Source organism: Pygocentrus nattereri, chromosome 19, assembly GCF_015220715.1.
Source record: "Pygocentrus nattereri isolate fPygNat1 chromosome 19, fPygNat1.pri, whole genome shotgun sequence".
NCBI lineage: Eukaryota > Metazoa > Chordata > Actinopteri > Characiformes > Serrasalmidae > Pygocentrus > Pygocentrus nattereri.
Genome location: NC_051229.1, coordinates 32,247,637 through 32,275,526, shown reverse-complemented (window position 1 = coordinate 32,275,526; position 27,890 = coordinate 32,247,637). Strand labels below are relative to the sequence as shown.

General features: G+C 38.4%; 1 protein-coding gene across 3 annotated transcripts; it reads left to right on the top strand.

Annotated features, from left to right (window-relative positions):
• Positions 1-23: 23 nt before the first annotated feature.
• Positions 24-27,702, top strand: pip4k2ab (phosphatidylinositol-5-phosphate 4-kinase, type II, alpha b). Of its 3 annotated transcripts, none has more exons than XM_017725248.2 (11): positions 24-952; positions 13,798-13,895; positions 14,035-14,131; positions 16,870-17,022; positions 17,373-17,519; positions 18,091-18,129; positions 20,058-20,156; positions 23,677-23,790; positions 24,091-24,343; positions 24,631-24,734; positions 25,413-27,702. In XM_017725248.2, exons 1-11 carry the CDS (start codon positions 809-811, stop codon positions 25,491-25,493), a joined length of 1,329 nt encoding a protein of 442 aa, XP_017580737.1. In that variant the 5' UTR covers positions 24-808; the 3' UTR covers positions 25,494-27,702. The 3 variants fall into 3 exon arrangements, with proteins under 3 accessions (XP_017580737.1, XP_017580738.1, XP_017580736.1); XM_017725247.2 differs by having other exon boundaries at positions 25-952; positions 20,055-20,156; XM_017725249.2 differs by lacking the exon at positions 20,058-20,156.
• The last annotated feature ends 188 nt before the right edge of the window (positions 27,703-27,890 follow it).

Sequence of the window (27,890 nt, the reverse complement as noted above, 5' to 3'; positions counted from 1 at the left end):
GCACTGCGCCTCCTCCCTCCAGCAGCCGCTGCGCCGTATCCGGGCCCGGAGCAGGCTGGACTGCGGTGGGGTTAAGAGGGGGCTGATGCACTGCGCCTTCATCCAGCTGCTGCATCTCGAGCGCAGGGGGGATGGCGGAGCTGCCAGCTCTTCCCTTCACCATACCGACTCGCCCGCTTTCGGAGTTAACGGAGAGACCGCCGGAGCCTCGTTGGTTCTCTTAAGCGAGCGCGAGACGGACCGTTAGGAATTTCAAATCGCGTCTCCCAGCAACAGCCTAACGGCCAACGTTCGGAGCGCTAACGGTTTTTTCCTCAGCCTCTGCATTCAAACGGTAACGCTGGGTGAGGAGAGGATTTTGCACCGAGAGCTGAGACAGGCGCTTCGTGCTCACTTGCAAAATTAACGTCACACACATTTTCGACATGAAGGGTCGCGTTTGTGTTTTTCAGAGGCTGCTATAACTGTTACTTAGCCGCAGTTAGCTCACTGGAAGCACTCAGGTTCGCTCGTATCGTTTAGCTTACCGTTAACCTTCAAGCTAACGTCAATGACAGCTAGCTAGGTTAGCGCAGTCGCACGGCTCAAGATTTTCGTCGATATTTGTCACCGTTTCAGCATTTTTAGAGGGATGAATGAAGGAATACGAAAGAAGAAGGGGACGAACGACTCGTTGACATCATTCCGCCGGACACGCGTGATTCCCGGCTGCTTCAGGTGCGGAGCCGCCGCCAGTTAAGTGTACGTTAGTGATCAGGGATCTCCCTCATTTCTCGCCCCGTTTTTTCCGCCAGCCCCACGCACGAACATGGCTTCTGCAGCCAGCAGCCTCGCTTCGGCCATCGCCAGCAAAACAAAAACGAAGAAGAAGCATTTCGTGTCGCAGAAGGTAAAGCTGTTTCGAGCCAGCGACCCTCTGCTCAGCGTCTTAATGTGGGGAGTGAACCACTCGGTGAGTCCTTCATTTATTTAAAGCGGGTGTTATTACATGTGACATGGCACGCCAGGCACAGCATTGTGAGAGAATGGATGAGAAGTAACAGCTAATATGTTTAGCGCCCAGATTATTAACCCTCTATTGCACGCATTATGAGAGCAATGTTAAACAGATGGTTGCTTCTCTTTTCTTGCTTAAGAAGATCCGATGATCATATTTCATAACGGCCCATTTGTCGTTCCTGTGTGTTGCCTTGAGGCGACAATGGGAAGAGAATGATACAGTGTAATATGAAAAATACGGAGTTTTTAAATATAAAATATTTAAAATGAGAGAGTTCATTCTGAATACATGTAGTACTGGAAGTACTAAAATAAAAGAATATACTTTATTTTTAAAGAAACTGTCTTAATATGATGCAGCTTCTACAAGTTAGGATTATTTTTTGCACACCAATCATTTAGACTACAAATATCAGCTGAAACCACGATGCTAAAACATAAAAATAATCAATCAATTTTCCAAATGACCAAAATTGTAACATTAAATATGAATCATGTCATTGTAATGTGAGGAAAATGGGGTTGTTACCCTGAGGCAACATCATGCAATAGTTGTTTAAGAACAGAGCATTCTATATTTAATCCAAGGACACGAAAGCTAAACTGTTATTTATTTGAGAGGTATTTTTCTGTCTGCAAATAAGGTATCTCAAATGATGCTATCCATAAGGTCATTTGGTCAGACCTGCTGGAGTCCAGATTTTACTGTGACCGGTACCTTGCTGCTCTGTTGGACTGATTTCTTTACATAGACACACCTTGAAGGATTGGTGTAAGCCGGTGTAAATGCTGCAATACATCATCCTTTGTGCTGTGCGGACATGCAGGTTTTCCGAGCTACAAAAAAGGGAATTTTATGATGTTGCTTCTAATACTGTAGTAGCTTGGTTTTTTCGCAAGGCATGGACATTTTCCAGGTGTCTGAAAAGCTCATAATTGGACTCATGGGACCCTGGTAACTGGTGTCTGGGGGCTCAGTACTCATCCCCAGATGAAAAGCTTTTCAGGGTCCGTGGTAGTAAGACATTATTACAAATTAGACTCTAGGTTGTGACTTCTGCAGATGCACAGAGCTGCAAAAAATGGGACAGATTTTTAACAGCAGGGATAAATTATACATCATTCATCCCCGTAAACCATAATTTTGCTTATGACTTTTATTTGATAGATAATGGGCATGACATCCATAATATATTGCAGATGAAATAGTTGTTCCCCAAACTGCCAAATTTTTTCTGTGTTGTGCCAATTCCTTATGGTGTCTGGGATCCGACAGTTAACTCCTATGTATGCCATTTTTATGGTGTTTCAGATTGTTTAACAGAACAGTTTAAAAGCAGTATTAATAGCAGTATTCAAGAAGAATCCGACCTCATTGAGTTCATTAGTACTAATAACTTCTAATGCTAATTTAAATATTGTCTGGTGCTATGATATGTTTGGAAAATATCATGATATTGAACTTTATCAGTATTACGTAGCCCTATGTAAGAGGTTGCAATGCTTTTCTCCAAGCTGGACTATGAAAAAGGATGCTGGTTTTGTAGGCTGTTTCTCCTGCCAAAGGTTGGAAGTGATATGTGCCTGCTTGTGTTGAAATGCACCATGTTGTTGTGAGTATTTTTGAATGTAAAATGTACACTACAGTACATGTACAGTGAAATGTGTAAGGAGCAGGAAAGCTCAAAAATGGTGCATAGGTGTTATTAAAATCACATTTTCCCTGGCATTTCTTTTTCAGATAGAAGTGCCTCTTGTGAATGATTTTGGAGATATATGGCCTCCAATGATTACTTAATATAAAAATTCTAACTTCTTCACTTTTATTGAGACAACGATACGGACAGAATATGCCGTGCAATAGCCAAATGACTATGAGAGAGGAAATTAAGCGGTGGATTTACAGGCTTGCAATGCAAATGTGTATAGACTATTTCAAAGAAATAAAACCTTTATAATTTACAAATACAAAATTGATTTGATGCATTTTGGCATCACATATTGAAATAAATTCTATTCAATCTCTACTATCATAGTTTATGGCTGCTTAAGGTCTAGGCTAAGAGTTAACTTGATTAGCTGTTTAGTATTGTGCAAATAACACCACAAACATATTGGAATAAATTTGCAAACATGCACATTTCAGTGACAGCAACTGATTATGTTGTCCAGTGATTGCCTAAGAAATTAGATTTTGTGATGTGCAATATGATGCAATAAAACAGTATCTCTACATGAATCTGTAATTGTAAATTTTGAGTAATCGAATGCATTCACAAGTCAGAATAGGTCTTTAAATCGGTTGTTTCACTTTTTTCACTTTTATACTATTTAATTGGCTTATTCTTTTCAAATTAAACCCCTTAAAACCTATAGCTTAATATATACTAAGGCTTATTATTCAGTAACCACATGGACATCAGTGGATGCTGATTGAGTTATTCTTAGGTTATTGATGTGTGTAATAAGTCCTTGAGCTCATTGGCAGGGCCTGAGCTCATTGGCAGGTAAGGGGTTAATTGCATGGTACTTTGCTACATTCCTTATTTCATACTTATTCACAGAGATGGCGGTTCATTTTAGCTGTTTGGTGATTTCCTGATGTACGATGATACCAGGATAATATCAGTAATAACTATTAAAAAGTTGACATTTAATGACATATTTATAGTGCTTCTGAAGAGTATAATGTTTAGGTGATGCCAGGCTGCTTCACTAAGATATATGTATTTTGTTGATTTTACTGCATTTATAACCCTATAGAAATGTAACATATGTTTTCCAGTAGTGCAAATCTAGGTGGATCTTGGTCTTCCTTCTACATTTTATAAAGATTTATTTATTGGGATCAGACGGTTCCCATAGTGGTGATTTCATTAAAATTTAATCTTATTATAGGATGAAGTACATAATACAAATACTTCTGTGGAAAAGGTGCCGTACTGGCCTGAAGACAATAATGGATAAAAATAGCACAGAGTAGGCTATTTGTGAGGTTAGGTTGCATGTCCAAGTGATATTGTGATCTGCCTGTCACACTCATCTGAATTTTTCAAGGCTGTCAAGATTGGGCCAACTTTGCAAAGCTTTGTGTTATACATTATCCAGGGTGAGGCCTGGTCAGTTCTTTGCATGTACGACAGACCCCACTGACCACTGATTTAAAGCACTCATTGTTAATCTGAAGGGAAGTGCACATGAGGATTGTTGCTCATGTTAATCAGCATATTTACCATTTATTAAATGGGGCAGTTGTACTTTGGTACCTTCAGCCATGTCTCACTGGTATGACCATGTACTGCACTGCTTTTAAAGACTGTGCCAAAGGGGCCATTTAAGTACTTTCCTTGAGATCATTTTAGTTTTTGTATATCGCTGTTGTCAGAAGAAAACCTCACATCTCCGTTTTTCGACGTTTTTCTGTTTTTGACATTATTTGAAAATGCCTGTTGTCCTTTACATTGTATATACATTTCATGATGGATTGACTAAAAGAAATGACCCAAAATGACTTGGAAAAATGTCTGGTTTTATTGACTGATATTAAAAGTAAAGTAGTAGTTGTTCCATTTCTCTCTGGGTATCGACAGTGACTTTCTGTTTTTTAGCAGTATCTGAGCTCAGGACTAGCTTTCTCTCTAACATGTTGGTAATTAGCATAGATACTTTCTCTAGATAGACAAAGGACTTCTTGTAAGTCGCTCTGGATGAGAGTGTCTGCTAAATGCTATAAATGTAAATGTAGGTTTTTGTCATGTATAAAGTAGTTCTCATAGTACTTTAAGGCACTATATTTTACTGTGCATAGTGCTACATTTTGTATCCCTCCGCCGGGCGGCTGATCGTTGTTGTTACAAAAGTAAACAGTGTTGAACTGAACCTCCCGCGTCTCCGTCTCCGTGTATAATTAGTATAAATTGATATAATACTAAAGACACAACAGTTTTTTTTTCCTTTTTCTGTAAAGTTACCATTTTGGAGATATAAGGTTTTCTTCCAACTACAGCGATATGCAGGTTTTATTCCAGTTTTTGACAGGCCTTCTCTGCTGTCCTCAGTAGGAAACTGTCGAAGTTATGTACTTCAGGCAGTCTGTTGTGCAGTCTTAGTGAAATAATAAGTAATATAAATTGCTCCTGGGTGTTTTTCCATCTATCTGAGACTGCACTGAAGGTCGGTAGGGATGACACAAGTGGGTGTATTGCAGGCGCTTTGTTTGTTTACTAACATGAAAAGGCTCCACAGCATCCACTGCTGAGCTCCACTTCACAAGCATTCCCTTTTAGCTGACATCCTTGTCTGAGAGAAATTACTGTTTTTGAAAAGCAGGCTTGATTTTTCATTGAAAGTGCCAGTTCTCATCTTCTAGAGCTGCTCTCTTGAGTGGGCTTTGAGACCCTCTCACAGCCAGATATCTGCAAGGAGCGGTGGTGTGCTAACCAGGAGCACGGGCTGACTCATCCTCTTCTCAGCCCTGGAGACGGGAGCTGTAGCTACCGCTTACAGTCTGCCACCTCCTAGAACAGAGAGAGCTCTCCCTTACTCTTTACCAGGCAGTTAGGTTTTGTTGAATTTTTAAATTAAGACTCTTTTTACGAATCAGAAACATTGCTGTTGTCTTGCCTTAAATTGTTCATTTATTCCTGTAAGAAACAATGGTTGTATAACCTTTGTTGACTGTGGTTTTGTTGTGACTGCACTCTTATTTTGCACAGCTTGATCAGTGCCATGTTTTGACCTGATTAATGCTTTGCTGCTTGCCTCTGGTGTGGGTATTAATTAGGCCATTAGATTCCCTCCCTTCTTGATCTGCACCCACTTATTCTTTCTCCTAAGCTGCTCCTTGTGTAGACTTACCCTTCGCTTTTGTTATTCTGCCTTATTTTGACCCTGTCCTCTATACAGCTTTTCTTACTCCTTGTCAATCTTCTCCTCCTGGCCCATCCTCTCCTCTTTCTCTTCTTTTATTCCTCTCTCCCTTCCACCCTCCCTCCCTCTGCCTGGCTTTCATCCTCTCATTCTTAGTTTGACGCAGAGGAGTCTTTTCAGTGCTGTGATTGCATAAGGGTGTCTGAAGTGTAACCCAAATGGAAACGGATGAAGAAGGCCTGGTCCCCACGTGGCAGGACTTTCCCTGCTGGCAGGAATGAGAAATGCTTAATCCAAAGGCAAAAGACTAAATCACATCCCAGAGACAATGTAGCTGGTTTGTATCCCACTGTTGGTTTCCATGGATGCACTCTTGTCCTGTCTTTTGTCAGCTGATTGGTCTTTGCAGAATTTGATGTGACCAAATGTTAACAACAATAAGAAATGTAATCATAATCATAATAATCAGAAGCACAATACATTTTTTTGTCCAATTATTTTACTGTATTTTGAGACATAAATACTTTGAACACAGGGGAAATTATCTTGAACAAATATTTCAGTTGTAGGTTGTGAAATACATGTGAGTATGTCCAAAAAGATCATTTCAGGGTGTCTTTGTTCCATTGATGAACGATGGTCTTGCAGTAAGTCTTTGTCTGAAGAAAATCTGTGTTGCTGTATTCAAATTAAATTATGTTAATTATGTGCGCAACCAGCAAGGAAATCAGACCACTACAACACATAACAAGCATCTCTGATTGTAATTACATGGACTCCTTCCCATTACATGACAAATAGGTTACATCCCTGTGCACTTGTGATAGTAATATTTTACTTGTCTGTGCACCAACTGCATTATTAGCACATTTGGTGAAGTGGAGTTGGATTGTAGGCAGCTTGCCACCCGCTGAGATAATTTCATATTCATTACTCACAGATAGGTTATTATGTTTTAATACAGAAATGGTTCATAGAAATGACAAAAGGTGCAGAGTCAGTGCATTATATTTTCTACCTAGATAACTTATTACATATTTTTTAGTCTCACACATTACTGAAAGTGAAAATATTGTTTATGTAATGTAATTTTTCTTTTGCATTTATTTACACCTTTCTTGCTTCATGCCTTTCATTCATTTTCCAAGAAGCATAAATCTTTTTTGACTTTACCACCTTACCTGGAAGATCAGGGGCTGCTTCCTTCAAGTCATGAGAGGGCTGCCACTACATATTTATGCAAATATTTTTTTTCTGCACACATAAAACACCATTCCCACTACATGCCTGTCATTTTCTAAGCCACATAAGTCACTTTATTCATCTTGCCACAGTACCTAGGAGACCAGAGGCTTCTTCTTTCAAGGCATGTGAGATCACCACATCTCATGAAGTCATCGAGCTGTAGGGCAATCCACATTTGTATGCAGTGTGTTAGTCTTGTTGTGGTGATGATGATGTGTGTGATTATAGTTATAACCCAAAAAACCCTAAATTTTAAATAACTGGCTAATATAATTTTAAATATTAATTGTAGTTAAAAACATTGAAATAGTTTAGTACATACTCACTGCATAGTGCTCAGCTGTTTATGACTTTGTGCTGTGCATGTGTGCTTATGATGCGTCAGTCTGCTCATTTAATGGCAATGATTCTTCAGAGTACTCTTACTCGCTTAATACAGAGGATTTTGACTAGGTCATATTAATTTTGAGGCAGTTAGGGTATGATACATACAAATTTATTTGTAATTAGCCGATTGGACTGGGCAAAATTAAAATAACTAATACACAATACTGAAAACACCAGATTAGTAGTCATTTTTGCATCTTTGTAGTGTCAAATTTCCCTTTAAGGATGCGTGGTGTAACAGTGTACAGTTTTTTTGTGCTAATGTTGTTAAAACTAAAGATTACTCTCTCTCTCTTTCTCTCTCTCTCTCTCTCTCTTTCTCTCTCTCTCTCTCTCTCTCTCTCTCTCTCTCTATATATATATATATATATATATATATATATATATATATACACACACACACATATAATTAAGCATTCATCATGGCTCATGTAAACCATGTTTTTTTAAATCACTTGAAGTTTTGTGTTTAATTTGATTACCTGCAAAGCTACTTTGTCTAAAAGATTACATTTCACAAGATGTAATGGAGTGTAACCAACATGAGACATTGACATACAAATGGGTTTACAAACCTCAGACTAAATGAAAGTATTTGTGTCTATTAGATGCTGCATATTTACTCTTTTCAACTGTGCAACATGAAATCATGACATGATCTACAAATATTTTGTAAAGGTTTCTTACAATTCTTTATCTAATTCTATGTATATGGGCGGGCTGATGATTTAGTGTGCAAATCTGTATAGATAAAATGCACGATCTCCTGTTTTGTGATTAAAATTGGTTATTATACCCCTAAGATATTTGCTGTAAGAGGTCTGCTATCTACGGAGTCCCTAAGGGGCCGTAGGTAAAAAAAAAAAAAAAAAAGTTAATGACATTGTATTCTCTCGCAAATAAAATGCGTTCCCTCGCAAATGTTTTGCATTATGATGCAAACAGTTTGCAATCGCTTGCAAAAGATGTGCTTTGTTTAAGCTCAGACATGCAGCAGCTCATTGAATTTACTTTGATCTTGGATTGAAATATAAAGACATAGGCCCAATCCCATTAAATCCCTTGCCCCTACCACTTAGCCCTAAGCTCTCTGTTTTGCACATTCATGTCTAGGGTTAGGATGTCCCAATTTTTGTTGAGACAGAGGGGTAGGGCTAAGTGTTAGGGCTATATGACCCTCCAAACAGAGATTTTTCAGAGGCTCACGGAGTGTTACGAAACAAAAAAGAAAAACAAAAAAAAGATATCTGTGCGAGCGATCAAAGAAACCCACAAATGTGAGTATTTTCTCAGTTAAAAAATTACAAAAACCATTGTAATATTTTAGTTTAATGTCGTTTCAATGTGTTATTTGTCGTTTTCTTCATAACAAGCACAAAAAATTGCCTGTAGCATACTAATGTCTTGGTAACTTGCTAGCTAGCTTTCAGATTCCACCTTAAATAGGCCAGCAGGATTGACGCCTCAAGCGCCAGAATGTAACTGGTGGAACAGGAAAATTGGAACAAGAAGCTGGCGAATAGCTAACTCCAGCTTCGTATCACCAAAGAATTAGGAGTGACTGATAATAAATAATTATCTTACGCTCCCTCTTTGAAGGCATATGATGCCGTACATGTAACTAAAGCCCAGCAGACAGGTTGATGAACTTCTGTGCTGTCATTGAAAATAGGCAGGGTTGCCTGCACAGCACCACTAGTAGCCTGTTAATGAAGTCCCCCAAATTTTTTTGTGATGAAATGTAAGATGAGGTGGTTTTAATGATCCACACGGTCCAAAGGGGACACAGTTCACAGAGAATAGTGCAGTCCAGTAATCAAAAACACGAAGCAATCCAAAAAAGGCAACAGTACCAAAGGGGCAATACAGAAAACATAAACGGGTAAACTCATCCAACGGTCGAAACACTAAATACACAAAACAGTAGTATCAGAGAATGCTCAGTGATTGTCGAAACAGTACCTCACAAAGTTCTGTACCTGATTCCCTGCTTAAATATCCCAGTTGGGATTAACATCAGGTGTTTAGAGTTCAATAATCCGGCGACTGAGATCGCTGATAGGTGCGTGGGGAAACCACGTGATCAGTCTGAGAATCCTGGGGGTTGGAGTCTTCTAAGATGGAGTCCGCTAGCACGTGATCGATCACATGGTCTCCCCTAGCACTCTGGGAGATGAAGTCTGGCTCCTTTGCTGAATGCGTGACAAAATGCAAAACATTTGCAAGGGAATGCGTATTTTGTGAGAGAACGCAATGCTTTTTTAAAAACTTGCGGTTTTTTTTTTGTTTGTTTGTTTGTTGTTGTTTTACTACAACCCCTTAGGGGCTCTATAGCTATCTGACCAAGCCTTAAGGGCCCAAAAATGTGGATATTCAAGCTGATGTTTCCTCTGCAACATCAGGCTAGATTTGGAATCGTGCTTGTTTTCTCTGCAGTATATACATGTGTACTTGAAGCAATATATCTATGTGAAAGTCTTTCTTTGTTAAAACCTCTGTCTCTCTCTCTAGTGACGTTATTGTTGCTATGTGTGTCTAATATATTGTCTAATCTTCTCTCTTGTTTGTGAAGCTCATTTGAAGTGCGTTAAGCATTTCCACAGTATCTGCAGTAGAGAGAGCAACTTTAGCACAGTGAGGCTAACGGCTTATGAGAGCAGGGTGGATGCTGTTCTTTGCCAGGTCTGGTCAGCACTTCCACAAAAAACATTAAAAAACAACAGTGTTAATGTATAGTAGATATGTACAATGCAAGTTTATTCCAGCATGTTTTTTTTCTGTTGACCGTCTTAAGTGCTTAGTAAAGTAAAAAAGCACAGTAAAGCTATAACTGATAATTTATATATAAATTATCTATATATATAATATATATATGCTGTGTTTATTAAGGCTTACATAGCTCTTGTGAATGGTAACCTCACAGGACAAGGAAAACTTTTAAAATGTTTGAAAAAAATAAAAGACGATGAGTTTTAAATTTACATTATGTCGTATTGTTTGGGTATATTGGCTTAAAATGCAAATAAACATGTTGAATGAATTACATACAAAATCTGATTTTCTGCAGATATCACATTATTAAGTGCATGTAAATGCACTTAGTGTTTCATTTGATCCAGCCAATTACTGTTAATCGATAATGCGTGAAGGCCACAAGCACACTTCTGACTTACATTACATGCTTAATTGTTATTATTTATTAGATAATAATACTGCGCTTCCCACACTTAGAACTGATAGCTTAGGTAGCATAGACTAACACCTTCTGTGGACAAAAATGCATGCTGTTATTGAAAAATAAAAGAATTGAGTCTTTGTTGATCAAAGAACATTGCAGTATCACTGAAGTGCTCCTTGGTCATTCATCTTCATGCTAAACTTTGATCATCATAGTCTGAGCTCGTTGTGGTGTAAGCTTGATTGTTTCTAGGAAACTGGGGCAGATATTTTTAGAACTATTATGTGGTGCGTTTAGGTGGGTAGAGTTGGAAACTATGTTAGTATAACTGATTGTCCCTTGAGCTATGACATACTGGCATATATTTTGAAAAAAAATATTACAGTATGCCCTTCCCTTTGGATGCCCTTTTGCCAAAGTTAGTATGTAATTTCTGTCTCGACTGTTTAGCATATTTAGTATATAAGACACATGTACTGGTAGCACCAGTTTATAAAAGAGGTTGAGGAAGCAATATAATGCAGTTTATAGATTACCCCCTTAAAATATTCACTATATGAATTGTCTGGGAGTTTGCTGACGGATGCAGGGCAAAACTCCACGATGCAGTAAGGACAGATGGAGACACAGAGGAAGGTACACAGAAATAGCCCTCTGCGTCAGAGAGAGAGAGAGAGAGTGTGTGTGTGTGTGTGTGTGTGTGTGTGTGTGTGTGTGTGTGTGTGTGTGTGTGTGTGTGTGTGTGTTTAGTTGATATAGGCAGTGTCATAAAAGCTGGTTGGACTCCAGATTGAAGGGCAAAGAAAATATGTCCACCTGTCTGTGAACATCATTAGCATCTTGAGCACATATTTCTCAGTAAAGTAGGGAAAAGATCAATCAGATATGATTAAATGTTGTAGAAATGGCTCAGTACTGCTTTCTGTTTTCTCACACCATTATTGAAACTAGACATGCACCAGTATGGGACTTGTGATGCTGATGGCGATGTTTTTCAGGTACATATCTACTGATGCTGGTGCATAAATGAAAAATGTAGAAAATAGAAATTGGGACTAAATCAACCCAGATTTGCACTATAGAGAAATACAATATTTCTTCCATGAGGTTGCCCTAAAATGAATGCAGGTGTTGATGCTGGTTTACCCAGCACACTGGTTGAACTTGTTCTTTGGGTATGAGTTGTGTCATAAACCTGTAGTGTTATGCCACAAATAAGTGCAGAAAATGTGACATACAAACATTGCAGGCCCCTTTAGCTGAGTGCCTGGGTCACATTTCAAATTAAAACGCAGAAGTCCCTTGATCACCTCCCACGGTCTAGGCTGTTGCATCTGAAGTATGCAATCTGAAGTTGCATGCACTTTGTTTTCAAGGCAGTGAGTATAAAGGAATCACCATTTTTGGGGATTGGCTTTAGCCTAACATAGAAAGCAGACCAATTGTCAATTACTGGTACTGAAGTGTGAGTTGACTGTAGTGTTTTCAAATTCCAGCATTGTATGATGGACAGAAGCATGACTATTTAAGATGCATTTGAGAGCTTGAGGTTGGCTGAGGTTGGCTTTTTATTTGAGTTTCGTTAAATGGTGCAGCAGCCACATTCAGACACCTCTTGTAGAATTTACCATTTAGCACTGTTTTGGTACTAAACTTGATTGTATATTGTAAATACAAACAAATTTTGAATTTGATGCCTATAATGCACTCAAAAACAGGACAGCGGCAAAATAAGACTGAAAAGTTTATATTAGTTAATATTATTAACAGATGAATTAGTAAGTGAGGGTATCATAAAAGGAGCATCTAGGTTACCATATATCAAACGTATTGTGAAAAGAATCAGGGAATACGGAGAAATCTCAATCCATGTAGGGCAAGGCCAGAAACCACCATTGAATGTTGACCTTTGAGTTCTCAGAGAGCATTGCATGAGAAACCGTTATGCAACTAAATATAGTCACATGAGCTCAGGAGTACTTAAGAAAACTGTTGTCACTTATTACAGTCCTCCGCTGCATCAGAAAAGAAGAAGGAGAAAGCCATACATCAATTTTGTGTAGATGGACCGCCGAGATCGTCTCAGGTGTTCTGAAAGACAATGTGTGCTATGGTCTGATAATAGCACATTTCAGATTGTTTTAGTTCTCTGTGCCAAAAACAAAAGGGACCATCCTGACTTTTATCAGTGAAAAGTGCAAAAGCCAATCTGTATGATATATGATGGTGCCTCGGTGCCCTCGGCATACGGTAAACATACCTCTGTTTTTTGTTAGGTTTTTTTTTTTTTTTTTTTTTTTTTTTTTTTTGAGCCTCAATTTCTATATTTATTTATATTTATAAAATTTAATTCAAGCATGGACAGTGAAAATATTGGAAATCTTTTCTTTGTAATTAAAGGTTCAAGAGAATTAACAAATCACATACTCTTGTTTTTATTGCATTTTACAAAATGTGCCTACTTTTCCAGAAATGGTGTTTGTACATGTGGTCTTAGTAGCCCAGCATCACAGTCATCACCTAAGCATCATGCTCTTTTTGAGAACGATAAATGCTTCATTAAATATCCGTTTGAAGTATTGGTCAAAACTGTCCAGTACTGATAATTTTTAAAGCAATTTTATGCTGATATTCATATGATTCTGATATTATCCGTCAACCCTAAATAAAAAGTTGTGTCTTGGTCAATACTGAACACTATATTTCTAATTTTAAAAATGTTAAGCTTTAAGATGAGCATCTAAAAGTGGGCTATCATGCTCAAACTACCGTAGCACTGTTTTCCCACAGAAAATATACACAGCTAATAATGAGACATCACAATTTGACTGTGCTATTTCAGGCTACATTTGTTACAGAACTAGGTTGTTTTCATATCTGTTTTTCCCCTCCAGTATCCAATCCAGCATTTTCGTTTGATATCAACTTGATATGTATACCTGGTGCCATCTCTAATTCGAGTAAATCTGGAAAACTCTTCACTCACTTGAGTTGCACTCCTTGTGTGAATTTGCTGTTACTGAAATGATAAAGCATGTAGTATTGTGTCTGGGCTTGAGTGTTTGGTGTCTGAAATCTGATAGCCAGCACTCACCCTGACTCTTTTTGTTTATTTATAGATAAATGAACTTAGTCACATTCAGATCCCTGTCATGCTGATGCCTGATGACTTCAAAGCAAACTCCAAGATTAAAGTGGACAATCACCTCTTCAACAAGTACGACAGCCATTTTAATTTACTTCAAAGTCGGATCTTACTGAGTGATCATTTTTGTCAATCTTGTGTTCACTTCTCTGATCTGACTAGTTTTATTTTTCTGTCTCTCTTTCTTCTCTCTTTCTTCCACTTCCTGAAGAGAGAACATGCCAAGCCATTTCAAATTCAAGGAGTACTGTCCTCTTGTCTTCCGGAATCTAAGGGAGAGGTTTGCCATTGATGATCAGGAATATCAGGTACCTCATTTAAAACATCCACCAGTTTTTTCAGTCAGTTTTATTTGATGAAGTGTTCATCTTAAAGTCTTCATCTCATAGTTTGACTAATCACTACTAATGCTTTCTCATCCATAACTGCATATAAATTTAATGTAATTCTTTGTATTGAATTGTTATTTTAAACTTGTCTGAGTCTCCTCCTTTTGAGTTAATCTAATTTGCCATTTGCATCTACACATATATATGGAGAATATATGTTTGCCATCCATCATCATCAACATTACTAATAATATAAAAAACAATAATTAATTAATTAATTTTGTGACCAGAGGCAAAGTTTAGTGCCGAAAGTACATTGAAGACTAAAGGACATTAATCTGATTTACAGCATAGGGTAAGCTCAGAACCGTCAGATGTGATTGCAGTATGAACTTTAAGGCTGTGCAGGTGGTACTCGGTGTTTGAGTGAATGCCAGAAAGAGGAACAAATGCGGTTAGCTTGGCCTGTTTCCCAGAATGCCCTAGTACACTTTTTCCACTACTAATGGTCAGGCCAAGCTGCTATAGTTGTAGAAAATTGGGTGGATTTTTTTTTTTATATATATAATAGTAGAAGGGTATATTGTTAATGATACTGAAGTATTAAAGGAATAGTGGTGCAGTGGTTAAAATTTGTTTGAAGTCTAAATTTTTCATCTGTAGTTTAGGACTAAAGCAGTGAGGTTTATATTGCTTACACATACTGAGAACTCAGTAGTCAAAAAGCCTAAGTCATAGAGCTGAATGATTTGGGTAAAATTTCTGATTGTGATTATTCCAACCGGTATTGTGACTAAAGTGAATTTAAACTTATTTAGTTTAGTTATTTTCTATGAACGCTTTTTACTTTGGCCAGGATATACTTTTTTCCTAGCTTAAGACTACAGAGCATAGTCCACCAGACTGCAAGTTAGTTTATCACAATAACGAATTTTACCATTTTATCATTATTTACTTCTACATAAGTGCTTGGTTGCTTCTTTTTGGTCTAACTCATCTACAGACAGATTACAAGCTCCAGATTTTTTATAAAAGCGCAAGACAACCGTGTTACTAAAACAGGCTTGCGATTTCAATTTTAAAATGATTATTCTTTCAGCCCTACTAAATCATTCCTCTAAAAATGCTTTAGCAAAACTTCTCTCAACCCTCTCAAATCTTCCTTAAGACCTTCATCTTCACACAGGCATGTGGATGTGGTTTAAGACAGAGTTTGACTTGCCCTGGACTATAGAAATGAACAAAGCTGTGGGCATCCATCTGATTACAGAATAGGAGAGCTCATCTAGTATCAGTATTTGTGACAATAACCATCATAAATGCAGAGGAACGTGATACAATCTAATCAGTCCTGTTTTGTGAATACGAGCCCTGGTGTTGTCTGAAATAACTGCCTGTAGTGGTGAACTTTTATTTATTTATTTATTCCATTTTTATACTTTACAAGACAAACTGTGCTCAAATACAATATGGCAAGTCAATGCGACCTGAAGACCTAGATGCAAGGTGAGAGAAGTTTAGAGACTACAAAATATTTGGGCGACTATTAAGTTGTAATGTTTGTTTACAGTGTTTGCTTCACTGCTCCAGTTCTGAAGAAGCAAAATTTGGACTTCAAACATGCTTTTATTAATCGATGACATCTGGGATAAGCATAAAGTTGGGTAAATTTGAGTTTTCTCCACACTTGTCCTTTATATACACTTGGTTATTGAGGACGCTTCAAAATATGATCACTGGATTTTAGTCACTTTGTAGATAAACAAAGCAGCTGTGCTTGCACAAGCTCCCACCATGACCTCACATCCTAATTATGTGACAGTCTCTCCTCTGATTGGCACTTGTAAACCATCACAGTGAACGTAGCCACAGCATGACACAAGGAGCAGACAGAGACTTCCCTACCACAAAGGTGAAAAGTCGTGTTCCATCCAGTATGCCGAAGGAGTATAACTCAATCTCATAAATACGTGTATGTTTGCAGTCCTAAACAATGTGTGCTTGAAGAAAAAAGCATGAAAAATATTAACCTTACTGAAGAACCCAGCTGTGTTTAATGAGCCGCTCGTCAGACTGCTAATAGACTGACAGTAGCACAGTAACAGTAACTGTCTGGGAGTAACAGTAACTTATGCTTTAAGTTGAAATATTAACTGAAGTATTGAGTGTAAAGCTGAAGCATACAAATTAAAAGAAGTTACCTGAATGTCTGTTATGATCTTTGTCAAAAATCTATGTAGTCGTGCAGTATTAAACTCAGAGTGGAAAAAAACATGCCTCTATTAGCCTTGCCCTAACACAAAATAGCCACCACATATAAACTTGCTCCTCAGTTTTGTTTTGTTTTTTGTTGTTGTTGTTTTTGTTAAAAGGCTAGTAATTAAGTAAATATTCCACATTATGAACTGCTGTATAATGGATGGCATGTTCATGATTCAGCATTTTTATGGTGGTACAATACAGGATCTAGCAGCATGTGTCATGCTTTATTTTATGTTGGGGCAGCTTCACAGCTCTTGGTATAGGTATCTTCTGTATTATGCGTATATTGCATCATGGTTAAGTTTCTAATCTGATCCACATTTATTCATGGTTGGTATTTCATGATACATGAACCCAGAGTGAAGACAAGTGCCACTGTTGGATTTTGTGTCATATCTTCCATGATATGAGTTTAATGCATGTAAGTAACATCTTGTGCGTCTGTCTTGTGGCAGAACTCTTTAACACGCAGCGCACCGATCCCCAGTGATGCCCAGGGCCGAAGTGGCGCTCGCTTTCACACCTCTTACAACAAGAAATACGTCATAAAGATCATCACCAGTGAAGATGTGGCTGAGATGCACAACATCCTGAAGAAGTACCACCAGGTAAAATCAGGTCCAGCTTCAGGACCCACACACTCCATTAATCTCTTCTGTGTGGGGACTGCCTTTTAAGTCTTTATGAGTTTAGCAAATGAAATGAAAGATCTTCTGAAATAAGGATATGATTAAATGTAGTCTTATTCAAGGAGAAATCTGGTCAACCCTGAATCATGAATTTTCCCAAGTGGAAGTGAGTAGGAGGTGAAAAGGCTGTCCCTGTGAAGAAGCTGAGTCACTCCTATGAAGAACCCTGGTGAGGTGAAGACTCAGATCTGTGTGTGTGTGTGTGTGTGTGTGTGTGTGTGTGTGTGTGTGTGTGTGTGTGTGTGTGTGTGTGTCTTTTCTGTGTCCAGTATATAGTGGAGTGCCATGGTAACACACTGCTTCCACAGTTTCTGGGCATGTACCGCCTAACTGTGGATGGAGATGAAACTTACATGATCGTCACGCGCAACGTCTTCAGTCACCGCCTGCCTGTCCACAAGAAATATGACCTGAAGGTGGGTGGCAAGAACGAGAAATTGAATGGACGTCTACCAGACATTAATTGTATGATGTTTAGGAGAGTTGCACATTTGAGAAATAATTCAGCAAAAAATCCGATTTACACAATTTTTCATTCACCCTTGTTGTCGATCAGCTCAAGATATGTTTTCTGTCCAAATTTTGCTTCTTTAGTTCACTGCCTTAGTGTTTCTAACAAACACTAGAAGTCACTTCCCACCCAAATCTTTTCCATTCCTTCTCTCAAATTGCTCAAAGTACACCCAGTTCTTAATCAGTCACAGAGTTTTCAGTTTGGTACAGGCCATAGTAAGACTGATTATAAATTATTAAAACGAACAGAATCCCCACAGAATCTAGCAACCCTATTTTCAGTTAAAAAAAAAAAGATTAACAATAATTTATTAAAAGAAACAGCAGAAATCACAACAAGTCTGCTCAACGTCTAGTGTTTATTAGCAACATTAGCCTTGTAGCTCTAGCAGTAAACAAAACAAGCAAAGTGTGGACACCAAACATGTTTTGAATTTGTGCAAATTATAACAGTAATTTTCATCACTTTTTCAGGGATCCACAGTGGCCAGAGAAGCTAGTGACAAAGAAAAGGTAACGTTTCTTTTTTGTACATAGGATCTATTAAGAGTCTTTAATTGTAAGATGAATTTGACGCTGTAGGTTCCAAACATATGAAATGATTCATTGGGCCAGTTGCCTATGTGAATTTTATGTTCCAGATAAGCATGCACTTGCACGTTCAGTACATTGCATGTGTGAGTTGGACACTGCTGTTAAAAACATAGAAGGTTTGTTTTTGGAACGCTATATTGGCTTCCCATTTATTTGTTAATTACTAATCTCTTCAAATAAATCAATGCTTGATGAAAAGACCCTATTTGGTTCTTTCTCCATTCATTTTCAAAAGCACCTCTTTTGCGCTCCTTTTTAGTTGAGTGTCATAATGGTTTCTTTTGTTTTATCCCTCCTCTTGCTTGACTGCGAATGTGAGCTATGGGGTGCAGTGCATTGATACCAATGAAAAGAGTAAAGTATGAGTCATTACTGAATGCATCTTACTGAACAAAACAGTCAGGGATCAACATAAAAATCAAATCAGCAAATAGTTGACCACTGTCAGTCACTTAATCATATGATAAATATTGTCTTACTATTAACACATATTATAAACTGTATAAAGGAATGTGGGTACAGTGGGCGTTCTGTTTTGTGTTACTTACATTTGTGTTACCTTGTGTTGTTACACGGAATTTGAAATTACATTATGAATAAGGTATGACGTTATGTAATGGGTACTTATAGAACTTCAAATATATGAATGAGGAAGGGCTTCAGCATCAAGACTCCATTCAGTGACTGATAAGCTTTTATTCTTATTGTAATAAAAACAGTGAAATCTGTTTTTTAGTCTACTGAAATCCTGCAAGGGACTAATGGCTGCTTTGTGATGTTTCATGCATACTTTATATATGAGGGCATGTGAATAATTTGCATGCATTTCTCTGTTCTATGTTCTCAATGTGCATGTACATTCCGTTGGCATGGTAATACGCCCTCATTATGCAGATTTTATTTCTACTTGTCCTTCCAGCTGTATATGATGTTCTTCTGCAAATATGATTTTGTATATTTGTAAATATGTGTCATATACAGTATCACTTGTATTATCAAGTATTAAATTAAATGACCATTTCCTAAACAATCCAAATCATTATATACAAATCTTTTTTTTTTTTATCAACATGGTAACAACTATCTATATAACAGTTGTCCAGTGACAACTATACAGTGTCAGTACCTCTGATTTTGTAACTGATACTTGTACTGTATTTTTAAGCTGTAAGCTTTCAGTTTAGTCCAGTTAATATTCTGTAGGGGTGTAGCGATACATATATTTCCAGATTCAGAACAATTTTTTGATATCTTATGTGTACAAAATGTCTTGATTCTATAAAGATATAATTATATGCCAAACTGGTGTTGGCCCTATTGTCAAAGAAATCAGTTCGATCCACATGGCCAGGAGTCCTGAGTGAGCATAATCCAAGTAACTTGCTTTTTTTGGTTGGGCAGGATGGCCCTTCTTCTCCTCGTAACCACGTGCAGTGTAAGCCAACACAGCCATCTATTAGCTGATGTAACAGAGTTGGCAGTCTGCGTTCTCCTCTAAACACGTTGAACTGTCCAATAACGTTAGCAGGAGTTTGAAAAGGTGTGGTGATTCATGTGAAATTGGTAGCATCATGTGACAGGAGGAGACGTAGCTAGCAGGTGGAATGGGCCACAGTGAAACTAAAGAAGAAATAATTGGCAAAAACCTTGATTCTAAAAATAGACAGATACGACCCATTCAGATGACTAGGTTTTGATGCCTGAAGGACAGTAAATGAATGCAGTTTTGAATGTTCATTTTATAAATTTTTCAGTACTTTGAAATCATTACACCCTTAATACTAAGGCAGCTGATAAGGTTTCTACAGTGAGATCTTTCAGCAGGCCTCTCACCCTCTTTCTAGCAGCCACGCCCACCTGACGATGGGGCTCCACCCAAATCTCGTATGAGCCAAAAGCTACAAACCATCCGGATCGCCACGCGCTTTTACTGCGCCATCAGACACGTAAGGACACACCAGCAAAGAGCTGTCACACATTTGCTCTTTCCTCAGAATGTGCCAACCCCCACCACGTTTGCCTCAGGAAAAGTACTATCCTCTCAGGATCCCATGAGGGACCGCAGATTCGAAAGTGTGTCTGCATTGAGCTGCACTCATCCAGAAATAATTTGATGTCTACTCCCACAGCGACTGTATCTGCAGGGATTCCAAAAAAAATGTTGGAGAAGAAAGTAGACTTGTATGGTGTATAATAAGAACTTCACTTGGGTGGAGTTGATTTATGATCACTGTTTGCAAATTTTATTACATAACACTTGCATTTTTGTAACAAGTGACATAATCTGTTTTAAGCTGTGTGGAGCCCATAATGTTCTCTAGACATGGATTTTGGTAATTGGTGTGTCAGTATGTAAAATGTTGTTTGGCGTCAGCTATTGTGCAACGTCTGTGATACGCACCTAAGAGAGGACTTGCATGTCACCTCTATTAACTTTCTCTAGTCCAAAGTCATTGCAGGTGTCTGGCAAGATTGGTATGTATGAAATGAAACCATTGTTTCATCTGACAATGTTTGGGCTAATTGAAAAGGTCCTGTATACATAATTATATTAATGGTTTATAGTAGGCTGACTTGAATCGGAGTAATTGTGGTGTAATAACACACATTAAACAAGTATTTTAAACACACACACACATCTTCTAAGCCACTTCTCCTTCTGGGTCATGGTGGGTGTTGGAGCCTATCCCAGCTGGCATCAGACAGAAGGCAAGTCATACCCTGGACAAGTCGCCAGTCCATCGCAGGGCAGACAGACATACATACACATTTGCTCACTCCTAGGGGCAGTTTAGCATGTCCAATTCGCCTAACTGCATGTCTTTGGACTGTGGGAGGAAACCGATGCAAACACGGGGAGAACATGCAAACTCCACACAGAAAGGACCCTGGCTGTCCAGCTGGGGAATCGAACCCAGGCCCTTCTTGCTGTGAGGCAACAGCGCTGTTTTACAAATAATTTTATCAAATAATATACGAATCGTTTTTTGTTTTTTTTTTGGGTTAAAATGTATCATGGGGTTATCATGTTTCAGTTTAATTAAATTGTATGTAATGTATTCCTATAAGGGGCCTAATTGTACAACCACAATTCCAATGAAGTTGGGACGTTATGTAAAACAAAAACAGAATACGATGATTTGCAAATCCTTTTCAACCTATATTCAATTGAATACACTACAAAGACAAGATATTTAATGTTCAAACAGATAAACTTTTTTGTTTTTTGCAAATATTCACTCATTTTGAATTTGCTGCCTGCAACACATTCCAAAGATGTTGGGAAAGGGGCAACAAAAGACTGGGAAAGTTGAGGAATGCTCAAAAAACACCTTGGAACACCTTGGAACATTCCACAGGTGAACAGGTTAATTGGAAACAGGTGAGTGTCATGATTGGGTATAAAGGGAGCATCCCTGAAAGGTCGTTCACAAGCAAGGACGGGGCGAGGTTCACCACTTTGTGAACAAATGCGTGAGCAAATAGTCCAACAGTCTAAGAACAACGTTTCTCAATGTGCAACTGCAAGGAATTTAGGGATTTCATCATCTACAGTCCATAATATCAAATGATTCAGAGAATCTGGAGAAATCTCTGCAAGTAAGCAGCAAGGCAGAAAACCAACATTGAATGCCCGTGAACTTCAATCCCTCAGGCGGCACTGCATTAAAAACCCACATCATTCTGTAATGGATGTTACCACATGGGCTCAGGGACTCTTCAGAAAACCACTGTCAGTGAATACAGTTCGTCGCTCCATCTACAAGTGCAAGTTAAAACTCTGCCATGCAAAGAGCACTGTCCGGATTATTAGCGCAAAGTTCATAAGTCAGCATCTCTGATGGTGTGGGGGTGTGTTAGTGCCCATGGCATGGGTAACTTGCACGTCTGTGAAGGCACCATTAATGCTGAAAGGTACATACAGGAGCAACATACGCAGCCATCCAAGCAACGTCTTTTTCAGGGACATCTCTGCTTATTTCAGCAAGACAATGCCAAACCACATTCTGCATGTGTTACAACAGCGTGGCTTCATAGTAAAAGAGTGCAGTTACTAGACTGGCCTGCCTGCAGTCCAGACCTGTGGCGCATTATGAAGCACAAAATACGACAACGGAGACCCCGGACTGCTGAGCAACTGAAGTTGTACATCAAGCAAGAATGGGAAAGAATTCCACCTACAAAGCTTCAACAATTAGTGTCCTCAGTTCCCAAACGCTTATTGAGTGTTGTTAAAAGGAAAGGTGATGTAACACAGTGGTAAACATGCCCCTGTCCCAACTTCTTTAGAACGTGTTGCAGGCATCAAATTCTAAATGAGTGAATATTTGCAAAAAACAATAAAGTTTATCCGTTTGATCCGTTTGAACATTAAATATCTTGTCTTTGTAGTGTATTCAATTGAATATATATATATATATATATATATACATATTTGCTGACATTTGGGATAAAACAAGAGATATCATAAATGACTATCCTTGACATGTCATGAAATTGTTGATTAGTTAGTGCGTGCCATGAAGTCGCGTATATACCTATATATATACGTATGCCTAGTCGTGTACCTTATGTTATGTGCACTGCTGTGCAGAAGTCAGAGATCACACTTTATGTATTCAATTTCCAGTCAAGGCAACCATGTAACATGAGTTATTATTTCTTCAAGAGTTATTTCTGAAGAGATATATGAAAGTCCATTTGCATAAGGAAAGGGTAAGGGACTCCTAACAAGACTTCGTAGACCACCAAAACTTACCATCAGATAAACTATGCTTTAGTAATCTAAAATGATGTTTATCTATCAAGAAGCTGTTACTGAAAAAAGTAAGCAAATAAGATTTTCAAATAAATAAGCTGCTGCTGTTTTGACTGTATGTCCATTGTTCTAAGAACACCAGCAGCTTCTTTATTTGAAATTTTTATCTGCTTCCTTTTTTTAAGGAAGGGTGGTCTCTGACTTTTGCACAGTACCGTAGACTGAGTGGAGTCTCTAAGAAGACACCTTAAGAAAAATCAGAGCAGGAGAAGCACACCACGAAAGTAGACTTGTGACCGCTTCAGTTCCTCACTCACACTGCCTTGGCTGAACCTAAAGAGTGCCTGCTGCTTCTGCTTGAGTTAAAATGACTTTAAAATGTTAACTGGCAATACAGAAAGGTACTGCCAACAAGCTTGCGTATTATATCGTTTGTTGATCCATGTTGCAATATTGGCATTTACAATACTGAGAAAAGTGCTGGTTTGGGTGTGTTGATGAATCAACAAATAATCCTAAAAGTTGGTTAATAAAAAAGCAAGCCAATCTTTAACATGTTACATTATTGATACCAGTGCATTTTTAATAAATTAAAAAAGGCACCTCACAATTGCACTGTGCAGCATTTCATCCTATTATGCAGGCCTGATTTCAGAGATTGATGAATCAGTTAGTCTTTCTTTTCTCACTTTGTTTGGGGACATTAGACTAAGGAGCTCCCAACTTACAAAGACAATGACTTCATCAACGACGGCCAGAAGATCTACATGGATGAGGAGAGCAAGAAAGTGTTCCTGGAGAAGCTGAAGAATGATGTGGAGGTTTGTAGGCAGTTTATTAGAAACATCAGAACATGGTTGCTCCTGGAGGGTCTACCATCTTTATTCATTTAGTTGCACCCATAAACTAACACAGCCTTGTTCTATTGAGATGCTTGCGACTCAATACATTTGGTTGAAACAGAATTTTCCAGAACTGTACAGGTCAAAAGTGTAGATCACTGGTCACCAATCCTCCCCCTTCCTATCTGCTTCTTTCCTACTGCCTGTTTACCATTCTTGACCCTGCATGTATTTCATGGAAAAATAATGAATTGTACAATGTGTGGGCTTTTTGGGTAGTTTCTAGCCCAGTTGAAGCTGATGGACTACAGCCTGCTGGTCGGGCTCCATGATGTGGAGCAAGGGGAGCAGGAGCAGCCAGAGGAGGAGAGTGAGGATAATGATGCCGGAGAGGAAGAGGGGACAGAGAGTGATGGAGGGGTGACAGGATCCCCACCTGATAGTCCCAGCAATACACTTGACAGCAACAAACCTCTGGGGCCTGGGGAGTTCGACACCAACGTTGATGTCTACGCCATCCGGAGCAATGAGAGTGAGTCATGTTTTTAATATTTGAAGAGTTTATTTGAACGGGAGGACTTTGATTCAAAAAGTATTTGGAAGGAACTAAAAATGCTAAACCAAATAGAACTACACTGGGTTATACACTGTAGAGCAGGGGTCCCTTGTAAAGAGTAAACTATTCAGGCTGATACATTACCAGGCCCAGGGTTAGGTAGCCCTGCTGTATAGTATGATGATGTGCAGTGAAGTAGCTCAGCATATGAGTTCTTCATATTTAATCCACAGAGAGGTCAGTAAACATGCTCTTCTCCCCAGATGCTCCCAAAAAGGAGGTCTACTTCATGGCAATCATAGACATCCTCACACCTTATGATGCTAAGAAGAAAGCAGCTCATGCAGCTAAGACGGTGAAGCATGGGGTAAGAAATAATTGGTCTGCTCTGGTAGGCTGGTTGCAGCAGTGGTGTTGCCAAATTTCAATTCAGGGACAGTGAGGATGATGACTACCAACTAATCTACTTTATTGTAGCTACTATAACCAATGAGAAAATATGAAATTTTAAACACAACACAATTAATGATCTTACATACTACAGCAGGTAAAGGCTAATTAACCCGTTCTATGTTTTATAGCACTGGTATAGATGTCAGGGGCACATGGTTGCAGACTGTAATTTTCTTGTAGCTTTCCTCAGTATTCACCTTTGTGTTCTTCAGTACTGCCTAGTCCATCATTCAGATTTTTTCGGGGCGTTGTTTTTTATATATATATATATATATATATATATGTGAAAATATGGCACATTTAAGTATTTGACTTAGAGCCACAGTGCCATCTACTGAAAACTTTTTGAACTAGTCAAATTATTTTTTTATTATATTTAATTTTCTAAGCCGCTTCTCCCTCAGGTTCGCTAGGGTTTGGTGGGAGGGGGGGGTTGAGTGGTGCTGGAGCCTATCACTGCATTCATTGGGCGGAAGGCAGAATACACCCTGGACAGGTTGCCAGTCCATCACAGGGCTATTTAATTTTAATGCTGACAAAAAGTCATATATGTATCTATTTAATGTCTTCCCACTCTTTCTGTGTGTTGTAGGCCGGAGCAGAAATTTCAACGGTTAATCCGGAGCAATACTCCAAGAGATTTTACGACTTCATCACCACCATTCTGTCCTAACTGCTGCCTGATGTCTCAGGATCAGATTTAGTTGAGATATTGAGGTGAAAGCAGAACATGGAAGCCTCCTCCACTACAGAGAGGTTTCTTATGGGATCCTGGGAGTTTTACTGGGATCTATTCGTTTACATTTTATTTTTTTTCTGTTTTGTTTGGCTTTTCCTAAAAATGAATAAATAAATGAATACATTGGTTTATGGTACCAAGCGGTGGATGGACAAATATCATGTACTCGTGCGTTATACTGTGCTGTACCTCTGTATTAGATATTGTTGAGTGGGATGTTGAGTGCCGTTGTTGTGCGTTTATCTGGAATCCTCAGAGCTGCTTTTTTAATTCTTATTCTGTTTTAGTTTACGGCGAGAAAACGTCCTCATAAGCGGGCGAATACCTGGGCCCAGGACTGAGAAGGATTTTCAGTGGGAGATTGAAATCTTGAAACCTATCCATCATATCACTAGATTAGAATAACTGCAGTTCAAATGACAATGATTCAAGGCTACATATCTGGTCATTGTGGATTATTTTAAATGTTTTATTAAGCACTTGGGAATAGAACTAGAGAGAAATGAGAGTTCTCCAGTCCATTTAGACAGCCAAACGAGTAATTGTGCTCCAGTTAATTTCATATTTGCACTTAGATTTTGTGCCATCTGCATAGTTCATTGTAGGGGAGTTGAACTCCAACAGAGCAGAAAAATTGAAGATGTTGTTTGCACATGATCTAATGCACCAAAATATTTATGCAAATTATACCAGTTTTATCACAGACTCGCAGGGGGGTCATGCAATAGTAGTGAGATGGTGTGTTAATTCACACATTAGAGTATAGTAGACAATGGGAGAATTAGAAATATTAGCATTGTCACTTTTTTATTCTTGAAGAACAAGTAGAGCATCCTTGTTGTGTAATAAGATGATAATTAGAGAACGTTTTGTGGGAAAGTATGCATATATTTTTACATCCCTTTCTTTGGAACAGTGCATTTGCAAGTTTAAATTGGACCGTGCTTCCAGTGGGAACAATGTTGGGTTTTTTAATGAGTTTTTGCTGCTGTAGAGCGTTTTGGCAACACTATAAGAACCGAGAGAATCTCTTGGTCTTGCTCTCATCGTTTCTCTCAATCTTGGTGTGGTCCGAGTGACCTCGAGTATTATATAATCACATAGAAATAGTTACACTGTATGTTTTTTTCTTGAAGAATATCGTTCACAAAGTAAGAAACCTGAAACGTTTGACTGTACGTGTTGACATCAATATATACACTGTGCGAGGGTGTGCCTTTTTTACTCGGAACTATTTAATTTTGTATTTGAATCTTTTTTTTTTAATAAAACGTTATTTTCTAAAAAAGGGAGAGGCGAAAGGGACGAATCGTGAGGTGGTTGCGTGGTTCCTGTGATCTGTAAATATCTTCGTGTATAATCTATTTGTGATCTTATGACTGAATGTTGCAGTACTAAAGGTACAACCGTTTGCCAACTTCTGAGCTAATCCAGCAAATCTGTCTCAGTGTTTGACTGATGTTGAAGTGCAATGTTCTGTATCTCTGCTTTTGAAAGAGACATCCGATGTGTCACAGTGAAGTGCTGGTTATATCAAATCCTTTTGGAAATTTATTGAGACATATATTCTGTATTACTGTATAAGATTCTGCTTTATCAACTACCAACTAAAAGAGACTGTAAGCCATGTTAACCGCTTTTTGACAAAGGCAGATCTTTTTAAGTCTGAAAGCGACACACCGCTACAGAAGACCTCATGGACTTTTACTCCTGTAATGTTGCCTCACGGTTTGTGATGAATTTGATATCCATCCATTACATTTGAACCTCGCTGAGGCAAAAGACATTTTCTTCCATGAGTTTTCAAATGTATAAAAATCTTCTTTCCTGAAAATGCTCAGTTCTACTTTGTCTCAACCTGTTTGATGTTACAAGCTCAACATTGAAAGGGAGAAAACTTCCAGGTTGTGTTGTGTGAACTTGATACCTGCAGAAGCATTTTATAGAGGGGAAACAAAGACGGAACCCTTTAAGAGAAACCTGTCAAAGATGCATAACAAGGTCTGAACAGCTGTCAGTCTATTCGTCATTGTTGTTATTCACGTCATGAATGCGTAGTTTTCTCATGTGTATGTGCGGTATTCATTTTTGAGGCACTGTTCCTTCAGCATCGCTCAATAAAAGGATGCTTTGCTCACACTGACTCTGTTTTGCTATTGTTTTATTTAGATTTATCAAAATAATCTAGATGCTAATTTACATTAAGTGAAAACAATGATGTTGTTTGTACATATAGCACGCTTTAACTGTTCACACTTAGTGACATGTTACTTACATAATTAGATAAATAGACAATTTCTAGATAATGATTCAGCAGCATTAGGCTATATT